The sequence below is a fragment of the Oncorhynchus tshawytscha genome, linkage group LG04 (assembly GCF_018296145.1).
Source record: "Oncorhynchus tshawytscha isolate Ot180627B linkage group LG04, Otsh_v2.0, whole genome shotgun sequence".
Taxonomy (NCBI): Eukaryota; Metazoa; Chordata; class Actinopteri; order Salmoniformes; family Salmonidae; genus Oncorhynchus; species Oncorhynchus tshawytscha.
In genome coordinates, this window is record NC_056432.1 from 68,440,849 (window position 1) to 68,468,687 (window position 27,839).

The window sequence follows — 27,839 nt, forward strand, 5'->3', positions numbered from 1 at the left end:
CCACTCCCCTTTAATATGTATCGTGGATAGAGAAACAGTATGAGTGCAATCATAATATGATAGGATATGTCAAGACAATGTTGGGATATTATTTCAGCCAATGAATGCCAGAATCGTTGATTTTTGGTGTGAAACCCAAGCCTCAAACTCAAATACAGTCGGTCGAGGATCGAGTCGTGGGGTGGCATCCTCTCTCTCCGTCCTCACTTCCCAGAAAAAGCAACTCCTTTCTCATAGTCGGTGGAGATGAGAAGAATAACGGGAAAGGCAAGGGATGACATTTTGATCGAAATGAAGAGCGCAATGGACTCCCAGATTGGAGGTAAAAAGCACATTCAGAGATTAGCCTACTTTGGTAATATACACGGTAAATGTAGACTATACCATAATCGTTGTTTTCATTGGCTATTAAGAAGTTTACTATAGCGCTTTCAGAAAATGCTCAAGGAAACCCATCCAACCAAAGGCTACTTCAATCAGTTTTGTGACTAGAAATTCCACTGTCTATCATTTGTGTTCGGAATAATGTTTGGCTAATGGCTATTACTTCTGTCTGTGCCATATGTCACTGTACGTTAGTGGGCTACCTGGATGAGAGGCACATACAATGGTTTGCCTAAAGATTCGCAAATGTTATGGAATGTACATGTTATTTATAACAGAATATGTTTCGGGAAACAGTTTCATGTGTTTCACAGTTGTACAACTAAATGGTAAATGTTTGAAAAATAGTTCTGAAATAACTGAAAATGCATGCAATGACGTCATTCACATGCTGACAGGTCTACTGGGAGAGAGAAGGACAAACTTGAAGTTTGAGAAACTAACAAATTAAAGTAACTGTCCAGTGTTTCCAGATGTATATAAAATAGGATCAATAATTAATTACAATATGAGTGAAGTCGTTCTCATTCCAAAAAATTGCAATTAAGTATGTTATGTTTTCTGCGTTGGAATGGTGTGGGCATATATGGGCCCAAAAAAATATTTAGCTAGTAGACTGCTGATTGGCCATCTAGAGGATGACATCATCCTCTATAAGGAAATCGCAATCATTTTTTTTAAACAACTGTTTGAGATAAAAGTTTGAAGCGGGGTTTAAAAAAAAAAAAATCTCTAATTTATGCTTTGGCGGCATGAGTCAGCCACATTACTTGGGTATGAGTTATCAGAATATTAACTTTTGAAAGAGATTTTTACTGGACAGGTACTTAAAGCTCATTCCAGAAGTCTGTAAAATGGCATGTATTTGGCTATTTCTTTGTTGATTTACACATCAGCATTAAAAGTGATTAGTATTGAGTCCAAATAAGTTAAATATTATTCATAATGATGTAATTATAATAATTTCCAAGCAGGTTTGTGATAAAATAATTATTGCAGATTGATGTCTTCTTCAATGCAAGGTTGATCTGTTGTGCTAATGTATAGGCCTAGTAAAGCTGATGCAAGCGGCACTCTGCTTATCTATATCCCTCTATTGAGAACTTATTAGTCACTCCACACTGCACAAGGAATGCCGCTTGAAATTGGCCATTGTTGTGGCCATGCCCGCCCTTTTAAACACCATTAACTGCCCCATAACTTCAGTATTGCTCTCAGTATTGCTCCCCTACGTCTCCCCTTAATGTGCTCCTGTGTGAATAAGCTGTGTCATATGTTCATGTTTTCCATGAAATTTCATGGCGAAAAGGAAACAAGTTATAGGTAGACATCTGCAATGATGTGCTAAGACAGACATTTCCACTCCATTGCATGTGGTTGTCCTTAACTGTCTAATCATGGATTTGTAAAATCCAACACAAATTGGATTGCTAATTGTTTTCAGTTATTTCCTAGTTTCAGGATGTGTCAAAGGGCTTCAGTAGGCCTCTAATCCATATCTATAACCTTTGCTTTGTGTGGTGCCACACTGTCCCAAGGTAATACTCCCATAATTACACGCTGGAGAACAGATAGTTGTTAACATTGAGTGCATGAACACTTAAACACAATTATCTGCTGATAGTCTCTCTACCTTGAGTGCCAATTTATACTGGGAATACACCATGATGCTATGGACTGACTGAGCAGTCACTCACTGAAGAGATCTGTAGGGAGGAGTTGGACTGTAACAGTACTACTGTTTTTCCAATTGTGCTTAGTGACAAATAGGCCGTAAAGGTCAGAATATATGCAGAATATATTACTAGATCACATTTGTTAAAACAAAAATGTCACAATTTGTCAGAATGTGGCAGTGTGCCTATACAGAGTTGCCCACAGAGATGACTTTTTCTCCAAATACAGCCATCCACTGCATAATGTGTTAAGCTGTCATGGTAGCAAGGGTCCCTCTGAAATGTTGCTGGTTGAGAAGTAGCTCAGAAAATGTAGAGCTGCTGTGGGTAATAAACAGATTTGAACAATTACAAATGTTCCTTTTGTTAAAAATACTTTGTAGGCTGCAATGTATTATGTATGGCTTCACAGAAAATAGTATTTGACCATTAATAATGTCGACAGTAAAATGGTTTCAATAATGCCGCAGTAATTATGGTTTTGAGATATTGTTACACCCGTCTCTCTGCTGGGAAATGAAGTGAGTTGGTGCAAGTTCACTGATGGATGGAAACAGTCCGGCTTTCCTCCAACCTGTCTAACACTGTTTACTCTCAGCATCTCACCCCTGTAGGGCTGCAGGTCGCCTAGTGGTTAAGAGCGTTGGGCCAGTAACTGAAAGGTTGCTGGTTTGAATCCTCAAGTTGATTAGGTGAAAATTCTGTTGACTCTGCTGTCCATTTGACTTATTTTGGTATTACAGAAACAGGGCCAAGTGATGAGGTTCCACTATCTCTGAACAATAGGTATTTCTGTTCTCAATGTGTAGTGAGTTGAATGAGCAGGTTAATTTAAGGACAATCTGTCACTTGCCCTTTTGTGTTAAGGCTCCTTGTTGGTAAATATCCACAGTATGGCTGACTACCCACACTGGGTCTAGATGGTGTGGACTTCTGTGTTGATAGACTGCCCTTTCACACCAACGGCTTTGTGTTGGCTGTTATCAGGGAAAACCTTCCTGCACAATAACAAAGATCTATTTATATGTGCGTCTGTGTTGTGGATCACCATGTTGACAGTTTTATATAGGGACTGAACGTGAATAGACTTCAGGTTCATCTGCATCTATATAATACAGTTCTATTGCAGAATAATTTATTTTCATAGTTATATTACCCACATGCTCACACTGGCTGCCTTGTTATGGGTCTAAATCAGTTACCTATCCAAAATAGTTTTGTTGAAAGGTTACGATAAGGCACTGTAGTATTATCAAATATTAGTAAACAACATCTCTCACTATCGCAGTAAAACCTCTATTCATTTCATAGCGTGTTTCCAATTCTGCATGCCTAATTCTGCATGCCTAATTCTGCATGCCTAATTGGTCTTGATCAGGGGCAGTCGGGCACAAACTAGGTCTAAATAATCATCTTTGCATTACAGCACTCACCCTTAATCATTGATGATCTAATAAGAAACGTATTAGACAGTTGTGCACCGCTTCCATTTAAGGTGTTTTATATCTGGCTACGGGAGGGCAAGCCAGTGAATTCATCTTGGCTCACAGACGAGTGTGAGCCCCAGTGTTGCCATGGAAACTGGCTGAGTAATTATATTTTCTCTTTGATAGCTGAGCTAGACAGACTGTGAGCAGTATCTGAATATCTGAATATATGCGAGAGTGTTAACTCACTTCTCATATAAATACTTCTCTGATAAAAACACTACACGCCTGGACTTTTCTTATTTCACCTCCAATTGGTTATTATCCCTTCTTTGGTCTTCCACAATTACATTTCAGTGGCCATGAGCAGATTTAATATATACATCTTGAGTAACATTGGTCGATGCACTTGATCACAGTGGGCTTTGTGATTGTGTTGCTTTGTGGGTTTAGGAAGCTCTGTGCCAAAGCATTCCATGTTCTATCTGTGGGTTAACCTGGGCATCACATCTGAACAGGCAACAAGCTACGAAGAACAAAGAACAAAAGTTTGTTTTCATGTACTCTGCCATATCCTCAGTGGCGATTATGCAGTACGCAACAAGGCCAAAGGGTGCAGATGAGAAAAATTAGGGGAATAATTCTGATGGACAAAATCTGTAATATTCTAACATTTCTGCTTTTCCTCCTTATGCAAGAATGCCTCATTCAAACAGTATAGTATTAGAAGAATTACATTTCATGTCTGTTTTAGAGAAGATAAAGTATGAATTCTGCTATCTGCTCTGCCCACGACCCCTCGCTGGGAGGGGCACCGGGGTATTGCTCCACTCTCCTGATCTAACTTTCAGGGTTTTGTCAAGGCAAAGTTCCCTTCTGGGACAAGGCCAGTTGTATCCTGGAGATAAGAAGGGAGATTCTGCTTGTTCCACGTGCAGAAAGTCATCAACAGACGATGTGAGAATAGGGATTCAAAACAGCTTTCCAACTGTGCAAAAACTGGTTGACTCATTGTTTCCACGTCATTTCAATAACAAAATGTAACGTGATGACGCTGAATCAACGTGGAGAACTGATTGGATTGGAAAAAAGTCATCAACAAAAGGGAATTGAATCTTTTTTTCACAGAATTTACAACCTAATTACAATTGCATGGTGTTTTGTTGATTTCACGTTTGAATTCACATTAGTTGACAACTCAACCAAATGTAAATCAAAACTAGAATGGCCTCCCTCTAAACATAGACCCTATGCTGCTCAATTTAAAACATGCTAAATAAAATGTATTTAAAAATCCTCAAGTTAGCATTTGGTTACTTCAGCAAGGTAAACAAAAGCAAAACATGGATTGGTCTTTCTTCCTACAGGGTAAGGAAACCAATGTAATTACAGTGAGGTATCCTGTGTGTTGTCTTTCCCCTGAGAAAATGAACTTGGGGATGATGTCAGTAGTTAGGCTATTGGAGCCATGAGTCATGTATGTTTGAGTCAGTCAAAAGAAGCCAGTCTGATATGTCATGGTGCTATTTTTAGCTGGAGCTACATGGATGATAAGAGTTTAGACATAATAGGTCACATGACCTACAGTATATACAGACATATTGTAATGCTTTAACTTTTAGTCTAGATATCCATCTAATTAAATAGGGTACAGCGTCACTGTGCAGCATCACAATGCCTATTATAAACTGTATTTTTATCTATTATAAACTGTATTTTTTTATCTATTATAAATTGTCTTTCTATCTATTATAAACTGTGAGAATCCCTGGCCTAACATGAGATGAGATTGACGCACTTTTGTAGTTCATCAGAGAACAATTTCTCCTTCATCAATAAGCTTTCTCTGGTAGAGCCACCTGTGATATGATGATGATGCTCAGAGCCCTGGGTCTGGACACCACCCTCTGCAACTGGATCCTGGACTTCCTGATGGGCAGACGACAGGCTGTGGGGATAGGCAACAACACCCCGTCCTCACTTACTCTTAACCCGGGGCCCCCCAGGGGTGTCCTCAGCCCTCTGCTGTACTCCCTGTTCACCAACGGCTGTGTGGCTAAGCACGACACCAACTCCAACATCAAGTTTGCTGACGACACCACGGTCGTAGGCCTGATAACCAACAGCGATGAGTCAGCCTATAGGGACGAGGTAAGTGAACTGGCATTGTGGTGCAAGGACAGCAACCTCTCTGTCAACGTCAGAAAAACAAAGGAGTTCATTCTTGACTTCAGGAAGGGAGGGAACATTCCCCGATCCACATCAACGGGACTGCAGTAGAGAGAGTCACTAGTTTTATGTCCCTCAGCATCCACATTATAGAGGACTTGACATGGACCAACAAAACCACCATTCTTGTCAAGAGGGCGCAACAGTGTCTCTACTTCCTGAGGCAGCTGAAGAAATTTGACATGCCACCCTGGGTCCTCTCCAAATATTACAGTTGCACCATCGAGAGCGTCCTGACCCGGTTGCATTACGGCCTGGTACGGTCGGGAATTTCTCCGGACAGACCGCAAGTCCTTCAGAGGGAGGTGAAGACAGCCCAGCACATCACTGGAACCGTGCTGTCACCCTTCCAGGACATCTACTCAAAACGGTGCCTGAGGAAGGCCTGCAGCATCTTCAAGGACCAAACACGCCCCAGCCATCAGCTCTTCGCTTCATTACCATTGGGAAGACAGAATTGGAGCATGAGGTATGATACCTACAGTCTCAGAGACAGTTTCTATCTAAAAAGCCATCAGACTTCTGAACACTTAAACTGGACTGACCACCTGCACTGACTTTCCTCACCTTAGCACACATGCACTCACACACACACACACACACACACACACACACACACACACACACACATATAAATGCATGCTACACACACATCACAACTGCTGTTGATAAATTGTGCCTTCTTGTATTATACTTATGCAAAACATTTTATTCTACTTAGCCATTTACTTTATGTTCATATTTTTACATTTCCTTATTGTTGTTGCATTGTCGAGAAGGAACCTGTAAACATTTTGTTGGACATGGTATGCGATGTGTATCCTGTACAAACAACTAATAAAACTTGAAACATAAATAACAGTGGAACCCCAGTAGCTCAGGCCTCGTATTACCATTTAAATCACTAACCAAATTGGCTTGGTCTGATGAAATACATCATTTACCAGGCTGTCTAAAGGTTTATCTGGCTGAAACAATAAACAATCAGGAAGACTCTGTGACAGTCACTGGAAAGTAGACAGGTGCAGCCGGTGGGAGCAGGTGACGCAGGTGCTGTTAGGTCCTCACCAGCATCAAGGTGACAACTTCTTTATACCACAAATAAACATTGAATAATGTATTCCTGTCCTCACACTGCCACTTACTGTGATTGAGCCAAACAGAGAATATATCAAACATATTTAACACATGGTCTTTTTGTTTGAGGCTAGTGTGTCTGTGTCTGGTGGGTGCTACTCTAGATATTCTAATTCAGAATTTGTGTATCTATGATATCATAAAAGCATCTATCAATGTCCAGCAGCACTTTGTTAAGCAGACTAACCCCTTTGTCCTGTGTCTCTCCTCTGAAGAAGATGGCCCTGCTGTGCTGACAGCATTCAGGATGAAACTATTAACAGGTACTGGCAGACGAAAGGCTTAATGTGACACCTGTCTGTCCATCCATCCTTTCATCCTCTCCTAACCTCACCTCATAGTCAGTGGCTGTGTCTGTGTGTACTGCTGTCGGTTAGGCCAACACTCCTAGCAGATGCTGAAAGAACACCTGCTGACATCTTTATGCATTTATCCAGCACCTAAGAAATAATATGAACTGGGTGGTTTAAGCCTTGAAGGATGATTGGCTGAAAGCTGTGGTATATCAGACTGTATATGACCTCTCGGGGGGGGTTGTATATGGCCAATATACCACAGCTAGGGGCTGTATCCAGGCACTCTGCGTTGCTTCATGCATAAGAACAGCCCACACCACCTCGGACCTTATTGCTTAAATGGATGCGCAAGACAATGTGAGATATTCATCACTCCAGACTACCCACTGAAGGTACTTGTAGGTCAGCTACAGTAGGATGAGATGTTCTCTAGGACTTCGGTGGGGTTATCAATGTCGGTTTAATTTAGCGTGTGCTGGAGAATACAGACGTGTTTACAGTAAGTTGGTGTTCTGCAGACAGTGGGTGTTATTTTGATGTACATCTTCACTAGTGGATCTTCTACTATCTGAATGTGGGTCTAGTTCTAGGAGGTGGTACACTACGTGACCAAAAGTATGTGGACACGTGCTCATCAAACATCGCACTCCAAAATCATGGGTATTAATATGGAGTCGGTCCCCACCTTTGGTGCTATAACAGCCTCCACTCTGCTGGGACGGCTTTCCATTAGATGTTGGATCATTGCTGGGGGACTTTCTTCCATTCAGCCACAAGAGGATTATTGAGGTCGGGGACTGATGTTGGACGATTAGGTCTGGCTCGCAATCGGCTTTCCAATGCATCCCAAAGGTGTTCGATGGGGTTGAGGTCAGAGCTCTGTGCAGGCCAGAGAAGTTCTTCCACACCGATCTCGACAAACCATTTCTGTATGGACCTCGCTTTGTGCACGGGGGCATTGTCATGCTGAAACAGGCAAGGGCCTTCCTCAAATGGCTGCCACAAAGTTGGAAGCACAGAATCGTCTAGAATGTCATTGTATGATGTAGCATTTAAGATTTCCCTTCACTGGAACTAAGGGGCCTATCCTGGACCATGAAAACCAGCCCCAAACCATTATTCCTCATCCACCAAACTGTACAGTTGGCACTATGCATTGATGCAGGTAGCGTTCTCCTAGCATCCGCAAAATTCGTCCGTCGGACTGCCAGATGGTGAAGCATGATTCATCCCTCCAGAGAACGTGTTTTCAATGGTGGCAAGCTTTAAATCACTCCATCCAACGCTTGGCATTGCGCATGGTGGTCTTAGACTTGTGTGCGGCTGCTCGGCCTTGGAAACCCATTTTATGAAGCTCCCGACAAACAGTTCTTGTGCTGACATTGCTTCCAGAGGCAGTTTGGAACTCGGGAGTGAGTGTTGCCACCGAGGACAGACCATTTTTACGCGCTTCAGCACTCGACGGTCCCGTTCTATGAGCTTGTGTGGCCTACCACTTCGCGGCTGAGCCGTTGTTGCTCCTAGACGTTTTCACTTCACAGCACTTACAGTTGACCGGGGCAGCTTTAGCAGAGCAGAAATTTTAAAAGGTGGCCTCCTATGACAGTGCCACTTTGAAAGTCACTGAGCTCTTCAGTAAGGCCATTCTACTGCCAATGTTTGTCTATGGAGATTGTATGGCTGTGTGCTCGATTTTACACACTTATACAACGGGTGTGGCTGAAATAATAGCCGAATCCACTAATTTGAAGGGGTGTTCACATACTTTTAAATATATGGGATATATACAAACAATAGTGTATTTATGTGTTTAACCATACTGTATTTGAGGATATGTGTCTCCCATTGTATTCATTTTTGAAAACATTGAAAAATGTGTGTTGCTTGGGTGCTGAGGTGTATGTGAACGTATGTATACTATGCGTATACTATACTGTGTGTTTCTGCATGTGTGTGGATGTGCTGCTATCTATAAATGTCTAATAAAAGTGGCCTTGTCCCTGTTTGGTAACACACTCCCTCTCTCTCTGTGTTTACTCAGCTCTGGACTGATAATAACTGTTAGCAGTACAATCATCACAGCTTGGCACATCCCTCTGCTAGTTTGTCCTTCATAGGGGTTAGGGATGCTTGTGCTCAGACTCATCTGGCTGGCAGTCTCAACATCATTCCTACCTCATGAGTTGTCTCTTTAATTTACCTCTCAGCTGTACAGAGCGGCTCCCTCGAGCCTCTCATTGGCTTGCAAGGCACTCAGTCAAACCTCTGGTTCTTTAAAAATATCCTACTCATCCAATGAAAGAAAGGCTTAGGGCAGAAGGAATCCTTCCTGTGGTAAGCTAGATTGTGTTACGTCTGAGGGAACTACAGGGCCTCTGACTGGGCTGCTGCCCCCTCCCCCATCCCTCCGTGTACGTAGAGGCCTAACCTCCCCACAGGAAGTGCTTGTTTCCCAGCATTCAGAAATAACCAGGCGGCAGGCAGCGCTGCAACATGAGCACATTCCCTCCTAGCGCTTTCTGCCAGGCTGGGGGAGTGCTCTGCTCTGCTGCTGGAATGCTGTGTGTCTCTGTCTGTGTCTCCAGATGGAAAGTGTGCTTTTGTGAAAGTTGGTCTTTTATAGGTATATGTGTTTAGTTCTTTCCCCTGGTTTTATCTCTGAGAGCTCTTGTGTCTTCATGTCTATTTCACCATGCTGTTGCCCTGAGGGCAGTCCATGTCAACACAGTGTTGTGTTGGGCTGTTCTGACATCTGACCACAACACAGTTCCACTGACAGACTAATGCTGTTTTCTTCACATCAGCAATCCCTGCTCTCAATATAGAACTATTGTGTAATAGGAGGGAGACCGACTCGATCATCTGCAAAATCATTGGCAAATCTGTAGAAAAGGAATGTCGGTGGAAACAGAGGGATGGGTCATGGGATGTCATGGGCTTTAAGTAGTGTATCTGATGACATTACACAATCATTTGAGGTAAATAACACAGCTTTATTTTTCTAGGATTCATTTAGCCAATTGACTGTATGTAGTGAAGGTATCATACATGACCACAGGGAACAAGTTTGACATTTCCATATCAAGTGTATGTTGTATCTCATATGAACTATTAGGCTAGTTGGTGTGATGAGGCTGGAATAATTACGTAAAATATATAAACAAATAACCCATTGCTTTCGCTCAAGTAAATGAGTGGTTACACATTTCTGTACACATATCACTATGTCATTTGTACATTGTAAATAGTTTTCTGTTAAAGGGGCAATCCTTAGACCTATACCTCAGTGCAACATCATTTTTTAAATTTACATTTGTTTGAGTTGTCAATTAACGTGAATTCACCATGACATTGGATTTAGGTTCAAAGTTGGGTGAAATAGAGATGAAATTCCCTGATGTTGATGACTTTTTACAAATCCAATCAGTTTTCCACGATGATTCAATGTCATCACATTTGATATTTTTATTGAAATGATGTGGAAACAACATTGATTCAACCAGTTTTTCCCCAGTGGGCTAGATGCAAGGACTGACCTTCCAAGATACCAAAATTATAGTTTTAAACGTGTTTTGAGGCTATACTGTGTTTGTTTACATTTACAATATTTACCAACATTTGATTACTAGTTTATATTTTTTATATATATATATATATATATATATATACTAGTTTATATTTTGTGTTCTGACGGGGTGTGACAGTTAAACTAAGCTCATGAGGCATGTATAAGTTATATTATTCAAGAATCAATGGACTCATATGCAGTATATCATTATACTATATATCCTAAGTCCAAAAATGTATGTAGCAACTGCAGATTGCCCTTTATGGGAACTAATCTCTGCTCGTGTTTCTTTTCTCTACACAGAGGAATGTAATGGCCACAGTCTTAATAACTTTGTAGAGGATGGAGGTACACAGCTACCTGGACACACAGAGGTGAGTCCCATGACCCCATGTTGACCTGCCTGGACACTCTCCTCTCCCTCTGCATTAACTATCCCTGCCCTAGATGACTTCCCGAGCTCTCTGTGCTGTAAGGTAGCAGTGTTCTGACATGCAACGGGCAAATGAATTGAACGCTGCAACAAACAAAAAACACATCAAATTATTTACATGATAAAGGTTAACAAAATGTTGAAGGTATACTGGATTAGTAGATACATTTTTCTGCACTTATGTGCGTATTCGGCTGTAAGAAATGTATGATTATGTGTTTTTGTTTTTAGTCTTCCTCCACATGCTTGATTGATCCTCATCCGTGATCAATATTCTTGATCAATAGTGAGTGTGTATTGAAAATAGGTTGTTTTGCATGCCTTTGTGCACCTTGCCTAAGTTGGAAACAACTGACCTCTTTCTACTACAGTTCTCCTTGTTCAGTCGCAAGACCTCAGTGTCTCTCAGAGAGCTCCTCACTTTATCAGATCAGCTCTCCCCAGGCAATAAGCACAAACTAAAATACTGCCTACAGAGAGAATATTACTGTGTCTGTTATGTGTCTGTGTCCGTGTTCTCTATCCAGCATTAATCTGTTGTTCAAGAACGAGGGAATTTGAACACTTTCTCTCTCACTCATATTCAAGCGTGCTTTGACACATGAAGGGGAAGGCCATACATTTCACATTGTTCTAATATGCTTTTCACAACCTAACTCTGTTGATGATCTTTGGAGTTATATGCTGTATCCACACCCTGTTTCCTTCCTCCCTGTTTGTGGGTGTTGGGGCTGATAAACAAAAAGGGGAGGGGCTCTGTTTCTCTTCCCGTCCTCCAGATGCCAGGATACCTCTGTATTATAGGGACCCGCCTCTGTTTCTCTTCCCGTCCTCCAGAGTCAGGATACCTCTGTATTATAGGGACCCGCCTCTGTTTCTCTTCCCTTCCTCCAGAGCCAGGATACCTCTGTATTATAGGGACCCGCCTCTGTTTCTCTTCCCGTCCTCCAGAGTCAGGATACCTCTGTATTATAGGGACCCGCCTCTGTTTCTCTTCCCGTCCTCCAGAGTCAGGATACCTCTGTATTATAGGGACCCGCCTCTGTTTTCTCTTCCCGTCCTCCAGAGTCAGGATACCTCTGTATTATAGGGACCCGCCTCTGTTTCTCTTCCCTTCCTCCAGAGCCAGGATACCTCTGTATTATAGGGACCCGCCTCTGTTTCTCTTCCCGTCCTCCAGAGTCAGGATACCTCTGTATTATAGGGACCCGCCTCTGTTTCTCTTCCCGTCCTCCAGAGTCAGGATACCTCTGTATTATAGGGACCCGCCTCTGTTTCTCTTCCCGTCCTCCAGAGTCAGGATACCTCTGTATTATAGGGACCCGCCTCTGTTTCTCTCCGTCCTCCAGAGCCAGGATACCTCTGTATTATAGGGACCCGCCTCTGTTTCTCTTCCCGTCCTCCAGAGCCAGGATACCTCTGTATTATAGGGACCCGCCTCTGTTTCTCTTCCCGTCCTCCAGAGCCAGGATACCTCTGTATTATAGGGACCCGCCTCTGTTTCTCTTCCCTTCCTCCAGAGCCAGGATACCTCTGTATTATAGAGACCCGCCTCTGTTTCTCTTCCCGTCCTCCAGATGCCAGGATACCTCTGTATTATAGGGACCCGCCTCTGTTTCTCTTCCCGTCCTCCAGATGCCAGGATACCTCTGTATTATAGGGACCCGCCTCTGTTTCTCTTCCCTTCCTCCAGAGCCAGGATACCTCTGTATTATAGAGACCCGCCTCTGTTTCTCTTCCCTTCCTCCAGAGCCAGGATACCTCTGTATTATAGAGACCCGCCTCTGTTTCTCTTCCCGTCCTCCAGAGTCAGGATACCTCTGTATTATAGGGACCCGCCTCTGTTTCTCTTCCCTTCCTCCAGAGCCAGGATACCTCTGTATTATAGAGACCCGCCTCTGTTTCTCTTCCCTTCCTCCAGAGTCAGGATACCTCTGTATTATAGGGACCCGCCTCTGTTTCTCTTCCCGTCCTCCAGAGTCAGGATACCTCTGTATTATAGAGACCCGCCTCTGTTTCTCTTCCCTTCCTCCAGAGCCAGGATACCTCTGTATTATAGAGACCCGCCTCTGTTTTCTTCTTCCTCCTTCCTCCAGAGTCAGGATACCTCTGTATTATAGGGACCCGCCTCTGTTTCTCTTCCCTTCCTCCAGAGCCAGGATACCTCTGTATTATAGAGACCCGCCTCTGTTTCTCTTCCCTTCCTCCAGAGCCAGGATACCTCTGTATTATAGAGACCCGCCTCTGTTTCTCTTCCCGTCCTCCAGAGTCAGGATACCTCTGTATTATAGGGACCCGCCTCTGTTTCTCTTCCCGTCCTCCAGTGTCAGGATACCTCTGTATTATAGAGACCCGCCTCTGTTTCTCTTCCCTTCCTCCAGAGCCAGGATACCTCTGTATTATAGGGACCCGCCTCTGTTTCTCTTCCCTTCCTCCAGAGCCAGGATACCTCTGTATTATAGGGACCCGCCTCTGTTTCTCTTCCCTTCCTCCAGAGCCAGGATACCTCTGTATTATAGGGACCCGCCTCTGTTTCTCTTCCCTTCCTCCAGAGCCAGGATACCTCTGTATTATAGAGACCCGCCTCTGTTTCTCTTCCCGTCCTCCAGAGTCAGGATACCTCTGTATTATAGAGACCCGCCTCTGTTTCTCTTCCCTTCCTCCAGAGCCAGGATACCTCTGTATTATAGAGACCCGCCTCTGTTTCTCTTCCCTTCCTCCAGAGCCAGGATACCTCTGTATTATAGGGACCCGCCTCTGTTTCTCTTCCCGTCCTCCAGAGTCAGGATACCTCTGTATTATAGGGACCCGCCTCTGTTTCTCTTCCCGTCCTCCAGAGTCAGGATACCTCTGTATTATAGGGACCCGCCTCTGTTTCTCTTCCCGTCCTCCAGAGTCAGGATACCTCTGTATTATAGGGACCCGCCTCTGTTTCTCTTCCCGTCCTCCAGAGCCAGGATACCTCTGTATTATAGGGACCCGCCTCTGTTTCTCTTCCCTTCCTCCAGAGCCAGGATACCTCTGTATTATAGAGACCCGCCTCTGTTTCTCTTCCCTTCCTCCAGAGTCAGGATACCTCTGTATTATAGGGACCCGCCTCTGTTTCTCTTCCCGTCCTCCAGAGTCAGGATACCTCTGTATTATAGGGACCCGCCTCTGTTTCTCTTCCCTTCCTCCAGAGCCAGGATACCTCTGTATTATAGAGACCCGCCTCTGTTTCTCTTCCCTTCCTCCAGAGCCAGGATACCTCTGTATTATAGAGACCCGCCTCTGTTTCTCTTCCCGTCCTCCAGAGTCAGGATACCTCTGTATTATAGGGACCCGCCTCTGTTTCTCTTCCCGTCCTCCAGTGTCAGGATACCTCTGTATTATAGAGACCCGCCTCTGTTTCTCTTCCCTTCCTCCAGAGCCAGGATACCTCTGTATTATAGGGACCCGCCTCTGTTTCTCTTCCCTTCCTCCAGAGCCAGGATACCTCTGTATTATAGGGACCCGCCTCTGTTTCTCTTCCCTTCCTCCAGAGCCAGGATACCTCTGTATTATAGAGACCCGCCTCTGTTTCTCTTCCCGTCCTCCAGAGTCAGGATACCTCTGTATTATAGAGACCCGCCTCTGTTTCTCTTCCCTTCCTCCAGAGCCAGGATACCTCTGTATTATAGAGACCCGCCTCTGTTTCTCTTCCCTTCCTCCAGAGCCAGGATACCTCTGTATTATAGGGACCCGCCTCTGTTTCTCTTCCCGTCCTCCAGAGTCAGGATACCTCTGTATTATAGGGACCCGCCTCTGTTTCTCTTCCCGTCCTCCAGAGTCAGGATACCTCTGTATTATAGGGACCCGCCTCTGTTTCTCTTCCCGTCCTCCAGAGTCAGGATACCTCTGTATTATAGGGACCCGCCTCTGTTTCTCTTCCCGTCCTCCAGAGCCAGGATACCTCTGTATTATAGGGACCCGCCTCTGTTTCTCTTCCCTTCCTCCAGAGCCAGGATACCTCTGTATTATAGGGACCCGCCTCTGTTTCTCTTCCCGTCCTCCAGAGCCAGGATACCTCTGTATTATAGGGACCCGCCTCTGTTTCTCTTCCCTTCCTCCAGAGTCAGGATACCTCTGTATTATAGAGACCCGCCTCTGTTTCTCTTCCCGTCCTCCAGAGCCAGGATACCTCTGTATTATAGGGACCCGCCTCTGTTTTGTCGCACACTAAGCTAATTGGACTGAAGCACTTTTCCTCCTAGTCACACGGTGAAACAGACCCCACACAGGCAATCCTTCTTCACAATTGAGGTTCAAAAGATGATGTAAGACCTGGAATTGGTGAACATAATCTTAGCCGATTGGACCAAGAAAAGCCATTTTCCTCCACTCCAGGTCCAAGGCTGTGTCGATAAGGTTTTTTTCCCTCTGTCGTCCTGACTGCAGAGCATAGCACTGTAAATACTTCGCTGTACCCCTCAGGTAAAACCGGGAGTAAGCAAACCTATTTGAGAAACAGCCTTTAACCCACTGCATGTACAATCTCCTGAATTTCACAAACATTTTACTTTTTGACAAGGGTGCTTTCTCCTGCACATGCTTAATATGCTTATAAATAAACTGACGTGTGGAGTGTTGAACTGAGAAACTGGACCCTGGCCAACTGGAGTGTGGAGCATTGTGATTGAAGAGTATTGTCTGTGCCAGGTTTGGGGCTTGGATCAAGAAGTGGCTGTATACTGGTCTGGGATGATCTGAGAATATCAAGATTAGGTTTAACGTTATTATAAAAACCAAAAGGTTAATTTCAGGCCCTAGTACAGTATGTGCCACTTTGCTTGCCATAGTTGAGGGCTACGTTTAGCATAATGATAGGCATGCCTTCACTGGAAAATGTCCAGGATCCACTGCATCCTAACTCCTATTCAAGTTACATAAGACAAACCACACAAAAGAAAGTCCACACTCATTACAAAATAAATGTGTCCTAAATGATATACTAAACTACAACCATGTACTTTTAATGTGCTTTTAACATGCATCGTCACATTCAGTAAACAGATGTTCTCTGTTCATAGGAGGAGGAGAGAAATAGTTTGTGTGGGTTAGTGTTCTGACACTCTTCTCTGTCTGCCCTCCAGACGGACAGACTACAGCAGAACAAAGACACCGTGTTCTTCAGGGACGGGGTTCGCAGGATTGACTTTATACTGTCATACCTAGATGACAAGGATGGAGAGAAGAAGCAGGTGGGCAGCATAACGCACCATCATCAACACCGTGACAGAGAGCATTGTGTGGTAACAGAGAGACACATGGCAGTTTATCAACACGGACATGACAGCACAGAGCATTAACCTTGGAGTGGTCAGGTTTGCTTTGAGCCTGACTGGCTTCAGTAAGAACACAGCTATTTTAGTTTTCCGTTGCAAAACGTTTTGTCACAGTAAAGACAGAGTCTGGGGTCAACTGGCCACGTGACCATGACTCATAATCAGCCTGAATCAGGGCGGTAAAGAGGAGAAGGTGGCTAAAAGGAAGTGGCTGACAAGTTCCCAGTGGTTGAAACTTTGTTGTTGGGGTAATTGCATCACCTCTTTCTTGACCGAGAAGCAAAGATTTCATGCCACAGACAGACCATAGACAGACCAAATGTCATTATTACCAGGCCCTCTAGCTTCTGATTTTTGGACTTTGAGAATGCTGTGACTGGTGCCAGGCAGTCTTTCAACAGAACTTCTACAAGAACAAAAATGGATCCTCCCAAGGAAAGATTATGAGAATGAATGGGGAAGTTAGAATACCAGGAAGGATAAAGTGATAGCAGAGATGATAGAGGGGGAGATACAAGGATAAATGCTTTTCTGCCCTGATCCTTGCTATTGCGTAAAGTGCATGTGTGTTTGTCTCTGTATTTGTACAGGAGAGGAGGAGGGAGTTTGAGGCCAACCTTAAGAAGGCTGGACTGGAGCTTGAGACTGAGGACAAATCGGTGAGTTACCCATCCGTGGCACGCTGTCGTCCTCTAGTGGTCATCATGCTGCAGCACATCACATTACTGCAATGTGGGGAATATCTCAGCAGAGCTTTCTTAAAGGGGAATTTCACTCCACAGTCTTCTTTCCTCAGTGGTAGAAGGGTTTTTCACATATACTGAGTGTACAAAACTTTAGGAACACCTGCTCTTTCCACAACAGACTGACCAGATGAATCCAGGTGAAAGCTTACCTTATATGATTCCTTCAACCAGTGTAGATGGAGGCGACAGGTTAAAGAAGGATATTTAAGCCTTGAGACAATTGAGACATGGATTGTGTATGTGTGCCATTCAGAGGGTGAACAGGCAAGATAAAAGATGTAAGTGCCTTTGAACAGGGTACGGTAGAACATGCCAGGCGCACAGGTTGGTGTGTGTCAAGAACTACAACGCATCTGGGGTTTTCACGCTCAACACTTTCAAATCAAATGTTATTTGTCACATACACATGGTTAGCAGATGTTAATGCGAGTGTAGCGAAATGCTTGTGCTTCTAGTTCCGACAATGCAGTAATAACCAACGAGTAATCTACCTAACAATTCCAAAACTACTACATTATACACACAAGTGTAAAGGGATAAAGAATATTCACATGAAGATATATGAATGAGTGATGGTACAGAACGGCATAGGCAAGATGCAGTAGATGGTATCGAGTACAGTATATGAGATGATGAGATGAGTCATGTAGGGTATGTAAACAAAGTGGCATAGTTTAAATTGGCTAGTGATACATGTATTACATAAAGATGCAGTAGATGATATAGAGTACAGTATATACATATACATATGAGATGAGTAATGTAGGGTATGTAAACATTATATTAAGTAGCATTGTTTAAAGTGGCTAGTGATATATTTTTACATCAATGTCCATTATTAAAGTGGCTGGAGTTGAGTCAGTATGTTGGCAGCAGCCACTCAATGTTAGTGGTGGCTGTTTAACAGTCTGATGGTTTCCTGTGTGTATCAAGAATGTTCCACCACCCGAAGGACATCCAGCCAACTTGACACAACTGTGGGAAGCATTTGCGTCACCTTGCTGTCCATGCCCCGATGAATTGAGGCTGTTCTGAAATTAACTCAATATTAGGAAGCTGTTCCTAATATTTTGTACAGTGTGTGTTTGTTTCTATGTTTTCTTTACAAACTTCTAGGTGAAAATGTGTACTATATTCAAATGGATTATTTTTTAAATATCATAAATGTACTCAATATTTTAAATGATTCCTCTGTTTTGTGCTTAAATTGTATGGTCAGTCAAATTGCCTCGCTCTGTCCTCTCTCAACTCCTTCCTCTTAGGACTCGGATGATCTGAAAACATACTTCCTGAAGATCCACGCCCCGTGGGAGGTGTTGGCCACCTACGCTGACGTGCTGAAGATCAAGGTTCCCTTTAAGGAAAGCGACATCCCCCACGGACAGGACGTTCCACTGGAGTGGCTCTCCCGACCGTTCCGCCTGCCAGGGAAGGTGATGCGCCCACAGCCTGACTACTTCACCTCTCCATTTGATAAGGACAAGATAGACTTCTTCCTCATCAAAAACCAAGACACCTTCTTCCCCCCCTCCACACGCAACAGAATAGTGAGTACAGTATCTTAACACAGAATCCAGAGAGACGCGCGCGCGCGCACACACACACACACACACACACACACACACACACACACACACACACACACATACACACAGAGATCTGATGTCCCTTCCTGTCAGGTGTACTACATCCTGTCTCGCTGTCCGTACCATAAAGAAGACCGCAAGGAGACAGACAAGAAAGGTATCAAGCGGTTGCTGAACAACGGGACCTACACCTCAGCCTTCCCACTTCATGATGTAAGAATCATGTGACGCCCCACCTACATCACATCAACATACTCACAGTAGATTTCATGTGAAGATGTCAGATTTATTTCTAAACTAGAGCTGATTATTCTCCTGTCCTCTATGCTGTCAGTGTCGATACTGGGAGAGGAACACAAATGAGCAGTGTGAGAGCGAACGCTACCACCTCTATAAGAATTGGGCTAGATTCCTCTGTTTCTACAAGGAGCAGCCCCTCAACCTCATCAGGTAAGATAAAATCGGCTGGACATCGGTTACATTTCCCCCATGCATGGACACAAAGATCTACATCTATAACAGGGGGAGGGGAGGGAGGGAGGGAAGTGGGCGAACTCAGTCCGGCTCTAAACTTACACTTGAAAGTTGTAATAGTAGAATGCACAAGGTGCAATTTCGAAATTGGGTCATCAGTTCCTCTTGTCATGTCAGTCATTGTATATCTTAGAGAGATATTTGTAACTTGTCAGAAATGTCAGCTAATGTTTTTTTACTTAGGTTTTTTAGACCATAGATATTGTTGTAACAATTTGTCACTCAAATGTCACATGAATACACATTAGACATGACAAAATGTATAGAATTGCATGAAAATGTGCTTTAAACCTGCAACCTTCTCTCCACCAACAAGAGCAGTGTGAACAGTTTGTGTCATCAACAGCTTGTGCACATGGGGGGGGGGTGATCTATAACACCATGCAAATACTAAGTGTCCCTACTCCCTAATGCCAAATAAGTTGAATTATGTCTGTGTTGTTAACAGGAAGTATTATGGGGAGAAGATTGGGATCTACTTTGCCTGGCTGGGCTTCTACACAGAGATGTTGTTCTTTGCTGCGGTCATGGGCGTCATATGTTTTACCTATGGTGTGCTAAGCTACGATGACAATTTAACAAGGTTAGTACCACCAGGGGGCAGAAAGGTGCCTTATTTGAAAAATAGGTAAACAATTAATTGTCTGCATTTAAACAGGCAGCCCAATTCTAATATTTCGCCCAATTATTGGCAGATGATCAATCAAATGTATTTATAAAGCCCTTTTTACATCAGCCGATGTCACAAAGTGATGTACAGAAACCCAGTCTAAAGCCCCAAACAGCAAGCAATGCAAATGTAGAAGCACGGTAGCTAGGAAAAACTCCCTAGAAAGGCCAGAACCTAGGAAGAAACCTAGAGAGGAACCAGGTTCTGAGTGGTGGCCAGTCCTCTTCTGGCTGTGCTGGGTGGAGATTATAACAGAACATGGCCAAGATGTTCAAAAGTTCATAGAGGGAGCATACTTAAAGTCACACAGGACACCGGATAAGACAGAAGAAATACTCCAGATATAACAGACCGACCCTAGCCCCCCGACACATTAACCTTCGCAGCATAAATACTGGAGGCTAAGACAGGAGGGGTCGGGAGACACTGTGGCCCTGTCCGACGATACCCCCGGACAGGGCCAACAGGCAGGATATAACCCCACCCACTTTGCCAAAGCACAGCCCCCACACCACTAGAGGGATATCTTCAACCACCAACCTATTACCCTGAGACAAGGCCGAGTTTAGCCCATGAAGATCAACCGGAGGGGGGCGTCAACCCGGACAGGAAGATCACGTCAGGGACTCAACCCACTCGACGCACCCCTCCTAGGGACAGCATGGAAGACCACCAGTAAGCCAGTGACTCAGCCCCAGTAATAGGGTTAGAGGCAGAGAATCCCAGTGGAAAGAGGGGAACCGACCAGGCAGAGACAACAAGGGTGGTTCGTCGCTCCAGTGCCTTTCCGTTCACCTTCACACTCCTGGGCCAGACTACACTCAATCATAGGACCTACTGAAGAGATGAGTCTTCAATAAAGACTTAAAGGTCGAGACCGAATCTGCGTCTCTCACATGGGTAGGCAGACCATTCAATGAAAATGGAGCTCTATAGGAGAAAGCCCTGCCTCCAGCTATTTGCTTAGAAATTCTAGGGACAGTAAGGAGGCCTGCATCTTGTGACAATAGCGTATGTTCGGCAGGACCAAATCGGAAAGGTAGGTAGGAGCAAGCCCATGTAATGCTTTGTAGGTTAGCAGTAACACCTTGAAATTCAGCCCTAGCCTTAACAGGAAGCCAGTGTAGAGAGGCTAGCACTGGAGTAATATGATCGAGTCTAGTCAAGATTCTCGCAGCCGTGTTTAGCACTAACTGAAGTTTATTTAGTGCTTTATCCGGGTAGCCGGAAAGTAGAGCATTGCAGTAGTCTAATCTAGAAGTGACAAAAGCATGGATACATTTTTCTGCATCATTTTAGGATAGAAAGTTTCTGATTTTTGCAATGTTATGAAGATGAAAAAGCTGTCCTCAAAATATTCTTGATATGTTCGTCAAAAGAGAGATCAGGGTCCAGAGTAACACCGAGGTTCTTCACAGTTTTGTTTGAGACGACTGTACAACCATCAAGATTAATTGTCAGATTCAACAGAAGATCTCTTTGTTTCTTGGGACCTAGAACAAGCATCTCTGTTTTGTCTGAGTTTAAAAAGTACAAATGGTTTTAAAAAAGTAACAACAAATAAGATCTGATCTCAATGTTCAAAATACAAATTATTGGGCTGCCTGTTTAAACATAGCCTTTGAATCATGCCCAAGTGGGCTCTCATACACACACACACACCTAATGGTGTGTATTCAGTATATTAATAATAATTGTGTAAAAAAAAAAAAAAAAAAAAACATCTTTGTTGTTGCACATTCAACAGTACACTAAATCACGCAACTCCGTCAGTCTATACAAGACATGTAAAGTCATATCAAATGTATTCATGTTCTTTCCCACTTTCTATTCTTCCTATTTATCTCTCCCACAGTAAGGAGATCTGTGACCCCAGCATTGGAGGGAGTATTGTGATGTGTCCGCTGTGTGATAAGAAGTGTAGTTACTGGAAGCTCAACTCCACGTGCCTCTCATCCTGGGTAAAGGAACATACACATTTGATTCTGTCATTCAGTCACAATGTAATCTTTCCTCAAATGGCTAATCATAATCTCTTGATGATTGGCCATTACATCTAATTATTGATGGCTCTTCACACTTTAAAAAATAATGGCTGTGTAAATATTCTGCATGCTTAGCTTATTGTTTAAACCAGCCTGTCAATCAAAGCCAGTGAAATCTTCCATGCTGAGTGTGCAGTATGTCATCTTGCTGTGGCCAAAGCACAGCATGTCATTTCCTCTGGGTGGTTAGGAGCTCATCCTGTCCCATGTTCCCTCTTCCAGCAATCCCATCTGTTTGATAATGAGGGGACAGTGTTCTTTGCCATGTTTATGGGGATCTGGGGTAAGTGTCTGTCTACTCTGTTGTTACTGTATTACCCTGTTGGAGAATTACAGTACATCCCCTGTGAGGGAGACAGACTGTTACTGTTAGAGTGTAATGACCCTGTTGGTTCTGCAGTGACTCTGTTCCTGGAGTTCTGGAAGCGGCGCCAGGCCCAGTTGGAGTATGAGTGGGACCTGGTGGATTTCGAGGAGGAGCAGCAGCAGCTCCAGATCCGCCCGGAGTTTGAGACCAAGTGCACTGACCAGAGACTCAACCGGATCACCCAGGTACGGGCTGCCAGCTGGTTATTACACACTACTTGTAATACTGTGCAAATTCTAAAGTATTCAATGTAAACTACTGACTGGGCTTTCCATTATTTGTTATTGTGCAGGAAATGGAGCCATACCTACCCCTCCCCAAAAAGTGTGGTCGCTTTTGCCTCTCCGGGGTTACTGTTCTGTTCTGGGTAAGCCAACATACTACACCAACTCTGTGTGTCTGCAAGAATTTGTTCGCCAGTGTACAGTATACTGTATGTGCGCTGTATGTGTGCACTGTAGCATGTGGATTTTGTATTCTCCACAGATGCTTCTGATTGTGGCCTGTATCACTGGGGTGATAGTCTACAGGCTGGCTGTGTATGCAGCCTTCGCCAGCATCATGAAGGACAGCCCCACTAAGAAGATCCATCTGGTGGGCTCTCTCATCACCCCGCAGCTCGCTACCTCTGTCACCGCCTCCTTTATCAACTTTGTCATCATTATGATCCTTAACTTCTTCTATGAGCGAGTGGCCATCTGGATCACAGATATGGGTGAGGAGGAGTAGCTCGCTTATCATGACGATTTTCTCAGGAGGAGCAGGAAATGCAGGGGGATGGAACACTGATGGCATATCAAGTTAAAGTGATGTTTTCCCCAGATCACATTAACTATACATTTCCTACTCATTTATTTTTTTAAACATTTTTTCTCCTATAAAGATTCACTCATACCTCAGCAGTACTTTGCACCCATTAGTTTAGGTAGCTGGTGTGCCTTGAATGGCTTTGACCTCTAACTACTTGCTCCAACAGAAATTCCCAAGACACATCTGGAGTATGAAAACAAGTTGACGATGAAGATGTTCCTCTTCCAGTTTGTCAACTACTATTCTTCATGTTTCTACGTGGCCTTCTTCAAGGGCAAGTTTGTGGGTTACCCAGGCAACTACACGTACATGTTTGGCAAATACAGCAGGCTGAGGAATGAAGAGGTGAGCTTTGTCACACACCATCTACAGTATATGAACATATTCTACTATATGAAACTCGCACCTTTTGAAGAATAAACTACAGTATTTATGTTTTGATCTCAAACCTAACTGTTAAACACCCACTGCAATTTGTCCCAGTGTGACCCAGGAGGCTGTCTGATTGAGCTGACCACCCAGCTGGTGATTGTCATGACAGGGAAGCAGGTGTGTGGGAACATCCAGGAGGCCCTACTGCCGTGAGTTTCACTGACCTCTGACCTACTTCTGATAGACTGCGAAATGTACCTCGATGACCTTTCAGTTGCATATTTACTCCACCATGGGGTGTGAACCAGCTTGAACTTGTTAAAGATGTCTGACATTCAGTATGTAATTTGTACACGTGCCCTCCTCAGAGTTCAGTATTCTCTTGATCTATATTATATCCTGTCAGGCTGCTGAGGAACTGGTGGTGCAGCAGGAAGGCCCGGAAAGACCAGTACAGCCGCTGGGAGCAGGACCACGACCTGCAGAACTTCAGCCAGCTGGGCCTGTTCTATGAGTACCTGGAGATGGGTAAGAAGGCCCTTAACCCACTTCACTCTCTTCCCACATAGACAGGAGACGATGTAGGGCTGTTCATCAACATTCTCTCTCTCTCTCTTTCTTTCCCTCTCTCTCTCTCTCTCTGCAGTAATCCAGTTTGGCTTCATCACTCTGTTTGTGGCCTCTTTCCCCCTGGCTCCCCTGCTGGCCCTCTGTAACAACATCCTGGAGGTCAGAGTGGACTCCTGGAAGTTCACCACCCAGTTCCGCCGGCCTGTGGCAGCCAAGGCCCACAACATCGGAGCATGGCAGGAGATCCTCAATGTGGTGGCCATCTTGTCCGTTGTCACCAATGTGAGTAGGATTAAATGTTATTAAGCTGTAGCCACGTTGTTGTTATCAAGTGTTCAAATCTATGTCTTTATTGTTGAACAGCCCCATTTTATAATTCATATATACTGTATAATCAAAATACAGTAATTCAATAGTTCAATGTGTCTCGGATCCCCTCTCATACTCTCTCATCTCCCAGGCATTCATCATGGCCTTTACTTCAGACATGATCCCCCGCCTGGTCTACCTGTATGCCTACCACCCTGGCTCTGAAGCCACCATGAGTGGCTACATCAACAACAGCCTGTCAGTGTATGACATCTCCCAGATCCCTCTCCTCAGTACGCCCGAGGAGGGGGCGATTCCTGCCTGGTTCAACAGCTCCTTCATCACCACCTGCAGGTGGGAAGCGACTGCAATGCCAGGCCACTCACTTGCATATTTAAATACCCTTTGTCTTGACTTCACTTGACGTCTTGACTATGAAGCTGTGATTGTATTAATCCAGATGTTTACAGAGGACAGGTCAATGCTTGGGGTTTAGCACGATTGTATGTAGTTGTTGTCTTGACATTGGCCCTATATATTGTCTCAGGTACCGTGACTACCGCTACCCTCCAGGCCACCAGAGGCAGTACTCCCACACTATGCAATTCTGGCACATCCTGGCAGCCAAACTGGCCTTCATCATTATCATGGAGGTAAGACATCCAAAATATGTGTATGGAACACAGCACATCTCTCCACTCTAAACCAGCAGGTGCTCTAACCATTATATACAGTATGCAGCAGAGCCCAATCGTTGCTATCACTGTCTTTCAACATGTTATCATCTGTACTTCATAAGGTGAGTGTGTGATAATGGCATGCTCTGTAAAGAAATGTCTTCCTTTCCCATCAGCACGTGGTGTTTGTGGTGAAGTTCTTTGTGGCCTGGCTGATCCCAGATGTGCCATCCGAGGTGAAGGCTCGGATCAAACGGGAACGTTACCTCATCCAGGAATACCTGCACAACTACGAGGTTGAGAAGCTCAAGATCCAGCTGAGTCAGAGTTTTATCATTGAACCCAAACCTGAGGTCTACACTGCCACCGACAAGCATGACGTGTTATCAGAGTGCCTGTAGGCCCCAAATCAATAAACTCACACCCACCTGGTTAACCTAACTGGGAGGGTGTTGCTGTGAAGTCTCCTCCACTGAAGGCAAACAGAAGTACAGTAAAGGGCTTCTGGCAATGGGGCAATCCTATCAACTGTTTCTCTTTGTTTTGTTGTTTGTTCATTTTCTAATGATTTCATTAGATTTCAATCTTTTCGCCTATATTAGGACTTTCATTGGAGGCAGGGACGGATTCATTTGATCGATGGCCACATCTCGTCCTCTTTTCTCAGCCTCCAATGCTGTTGCAATGCAAGCTCCTATTGTTCAGCTTGCTTCATATCTTCTGTGCAATGATGTTTCTTGCAACTGATTCAGTCATTCAGTGCCAGTGTTGATCGTGATGGGATATTATGGAATCCTACAAAAGTATGTGCCAACTTGTTAAATGCTATTGGGATTCATGATATTGTACCAGACAGTGTACAGCTTCTTGAAAAAAATGTAATCTAATGCTCACCTTATCTACAATGTCATAATATGTTACTTACAAATGTCCAGCAAAGACTGCCAAAGATATCCCATGGCTTTTATCAGCAGCTATCTAATAAATTACCTTTAACGAAATTTGCATGTTTGATAGAGTGTAACATATAAAAATCTAATTTATTTGCCTTCAAATGTTGGCATGTTATCTGCTTCAATTTTGCTGTAGCTGGGCTACATTGAATGTGATATGTTTTCTTTGCGTTACTGACATGAATGAGATTTTTTCATGGGAGTCAATGCAAAAACTGTAAATTAAAGGCCCAATGCAGCCATTTGTATATCAATATCAAATCATTTCTGGGTAACAATTAAGTACCTTACCGTAAAAATTGGCTAAAACAGCTAAACTATTTTTTCAAGCAAGAGTTTTGCTAGGACTGTCTGGGAGTGGTCTGAGTGGGGAGGGGAAAACTCAAAACTAGCTGTTATTGGCAGAGAGGTTTGGAACTTTATTTGTATCTGGTCTATCAACCAATTTACTACATGGTGATGTCACCATGGAAAGCTGAAACTCCCATCCATGCAAACTTGATGATTAGGAGGTACTGTGTATATTGTATGTTCAACCAGCAAATAACTGATCACTTTTTTTTCATCAGCTGTTGTACAATTGCGATATAAAACACAGGAAAAACAGCCTTTTGACTGCAGTGGCACTTTTAAAAATGGCTTCTCTCAGCTGGGTAATGCTAGATAGATGGTCCAAGAGGGCAATACACCCATACGTCTACTGTACATACACTACCATTCAAAAGTTTGGGGTCACTTAGAAATGTCATTGTTTTTTAAAGAAAATCATATTTTTTTGTCCATTAATATAACATCAAATTGATCAGAAATACAGTGTAGGCATTGTTAATGTTGTAAAAGACTACTGTAGCTGGAAACGGCAGATTTTTTATGGAATATCTATATAGGTGTACAGAGGCCCATTCTCAGCAACCATCACTCCTGTGTTCCAATGACACGTTGTGTTAGCTAATCCAAGTGTATCATTTTAAAAGGCTAATTGATCATCAGAAAACCCTTTTGCAATTATATTAACACAGCTGAAAAATGTTGACCTGATTAAAGAAGCAATAAAACTGGCCTTCTTTAGACTAGTTGAGTATCTGGAGCATCAGCACTTGTGGGTTTGATTACAAGCTCAAAATGGCCAGAAACAAAGCACTTTCTTCTGAAACTTGTCAGTCTATTCTTGTTCTGAGAGATGAAGGCTATTCCATGTGAGAAATTGCCAAGAAACTGAAGATCTCGTACATCGCTGTGTACTACTCTCTTCACAAAACAGCGCAAACTAGCTCTAACCAGAAAAGAAAGAGGAGTGGGAGGCCCTGGTGCACAACTGAGCAAGAAGACAAGTACTTTAGAGTGTCTAATTTGAGAAACAGATGCCTCACAAGTCCTTAACTGGCAGCTTCATTAAATAGTACCCGCAAAACACCAGCCTCAACGTCAACAAACAATGAAGAGGCGACTCCGGGAAGCTGGATTAGCTAACACAACGTGCCATTGGAACACAGGAGTGATGGTTGCTGATAATTGGCCTCTGTACGCCTATGTAGATATTCTATTAAAAATCAGCTGTTTCCAGCTACAATAGTCATTTGCAACATTAACAATGTCTGCACTGTATTTCTGATCATTTTGATGTTATTTTAATGGACAAAAAATGTTTTTTCTTTCAAAAACAAGGACATTCCTACGTGACCCCAAACTTTTGAACTGTAGTGTATGTTTGGTCTGATACAGCCCTTTCCAGTGGATATAATCTACA

The 27,839-nt window shown here is 43.7% G+C and overlaps 1 protein-coding gene across 2 annotated transcripts; it reads left to right on the forward strand.

The window, feature by feature from the left end:
* Positions 1–25: 25 nt before the first annotated feature.
* Positions 26–26,698, forward strand: LOC112249291 (anoctamin-5). 2 transcript variants are annotated; one of them, XM_024419103.2, is made up of 21 exons: positions 26–322; positions 7,069–7,116; positions 11,021–11,091; positions 16,262–16,369; positions 17,044–17,112; positions 18,462–18,746; positions 18,879–18,998; positions 19,120–19,235; positions 19,768–19,902; positions 21,845–21,950; positions 22,257–22,317; positions 22,435–22,586; positions 22,694–22,768; positions 22,888–23,116; positions 23,378–23,556; positions 23,695–23,792; positions 23,990–24,111; positions 24,230–24,435; positions 24,614–24,816; positions 25,010–25,115; positions 25,316–26,698. In XM_024419103.2, exons 1-21 carry the CDS (start codon positions 247–249, stop codon positions 25,538–25,540), a joined length of 2,790 nt encoding a protein of 929 aa, XP_024274871.1. In that variant the 5' UTR covers positions 26–246; the 3' UTR covers positions 25,541–26,698. The 2 variants fall into 2 exon arrangements, with proteins under 2 accessions (XP_024274871.1, XP_024274872.1); XM_024419104.2 differs by lacking the exon at positions 7,069–7,116 and having other exon boundaries at positions 27–322.
* Positions 26,699–27,839: the final 1,141 nt, after the last annotated feature.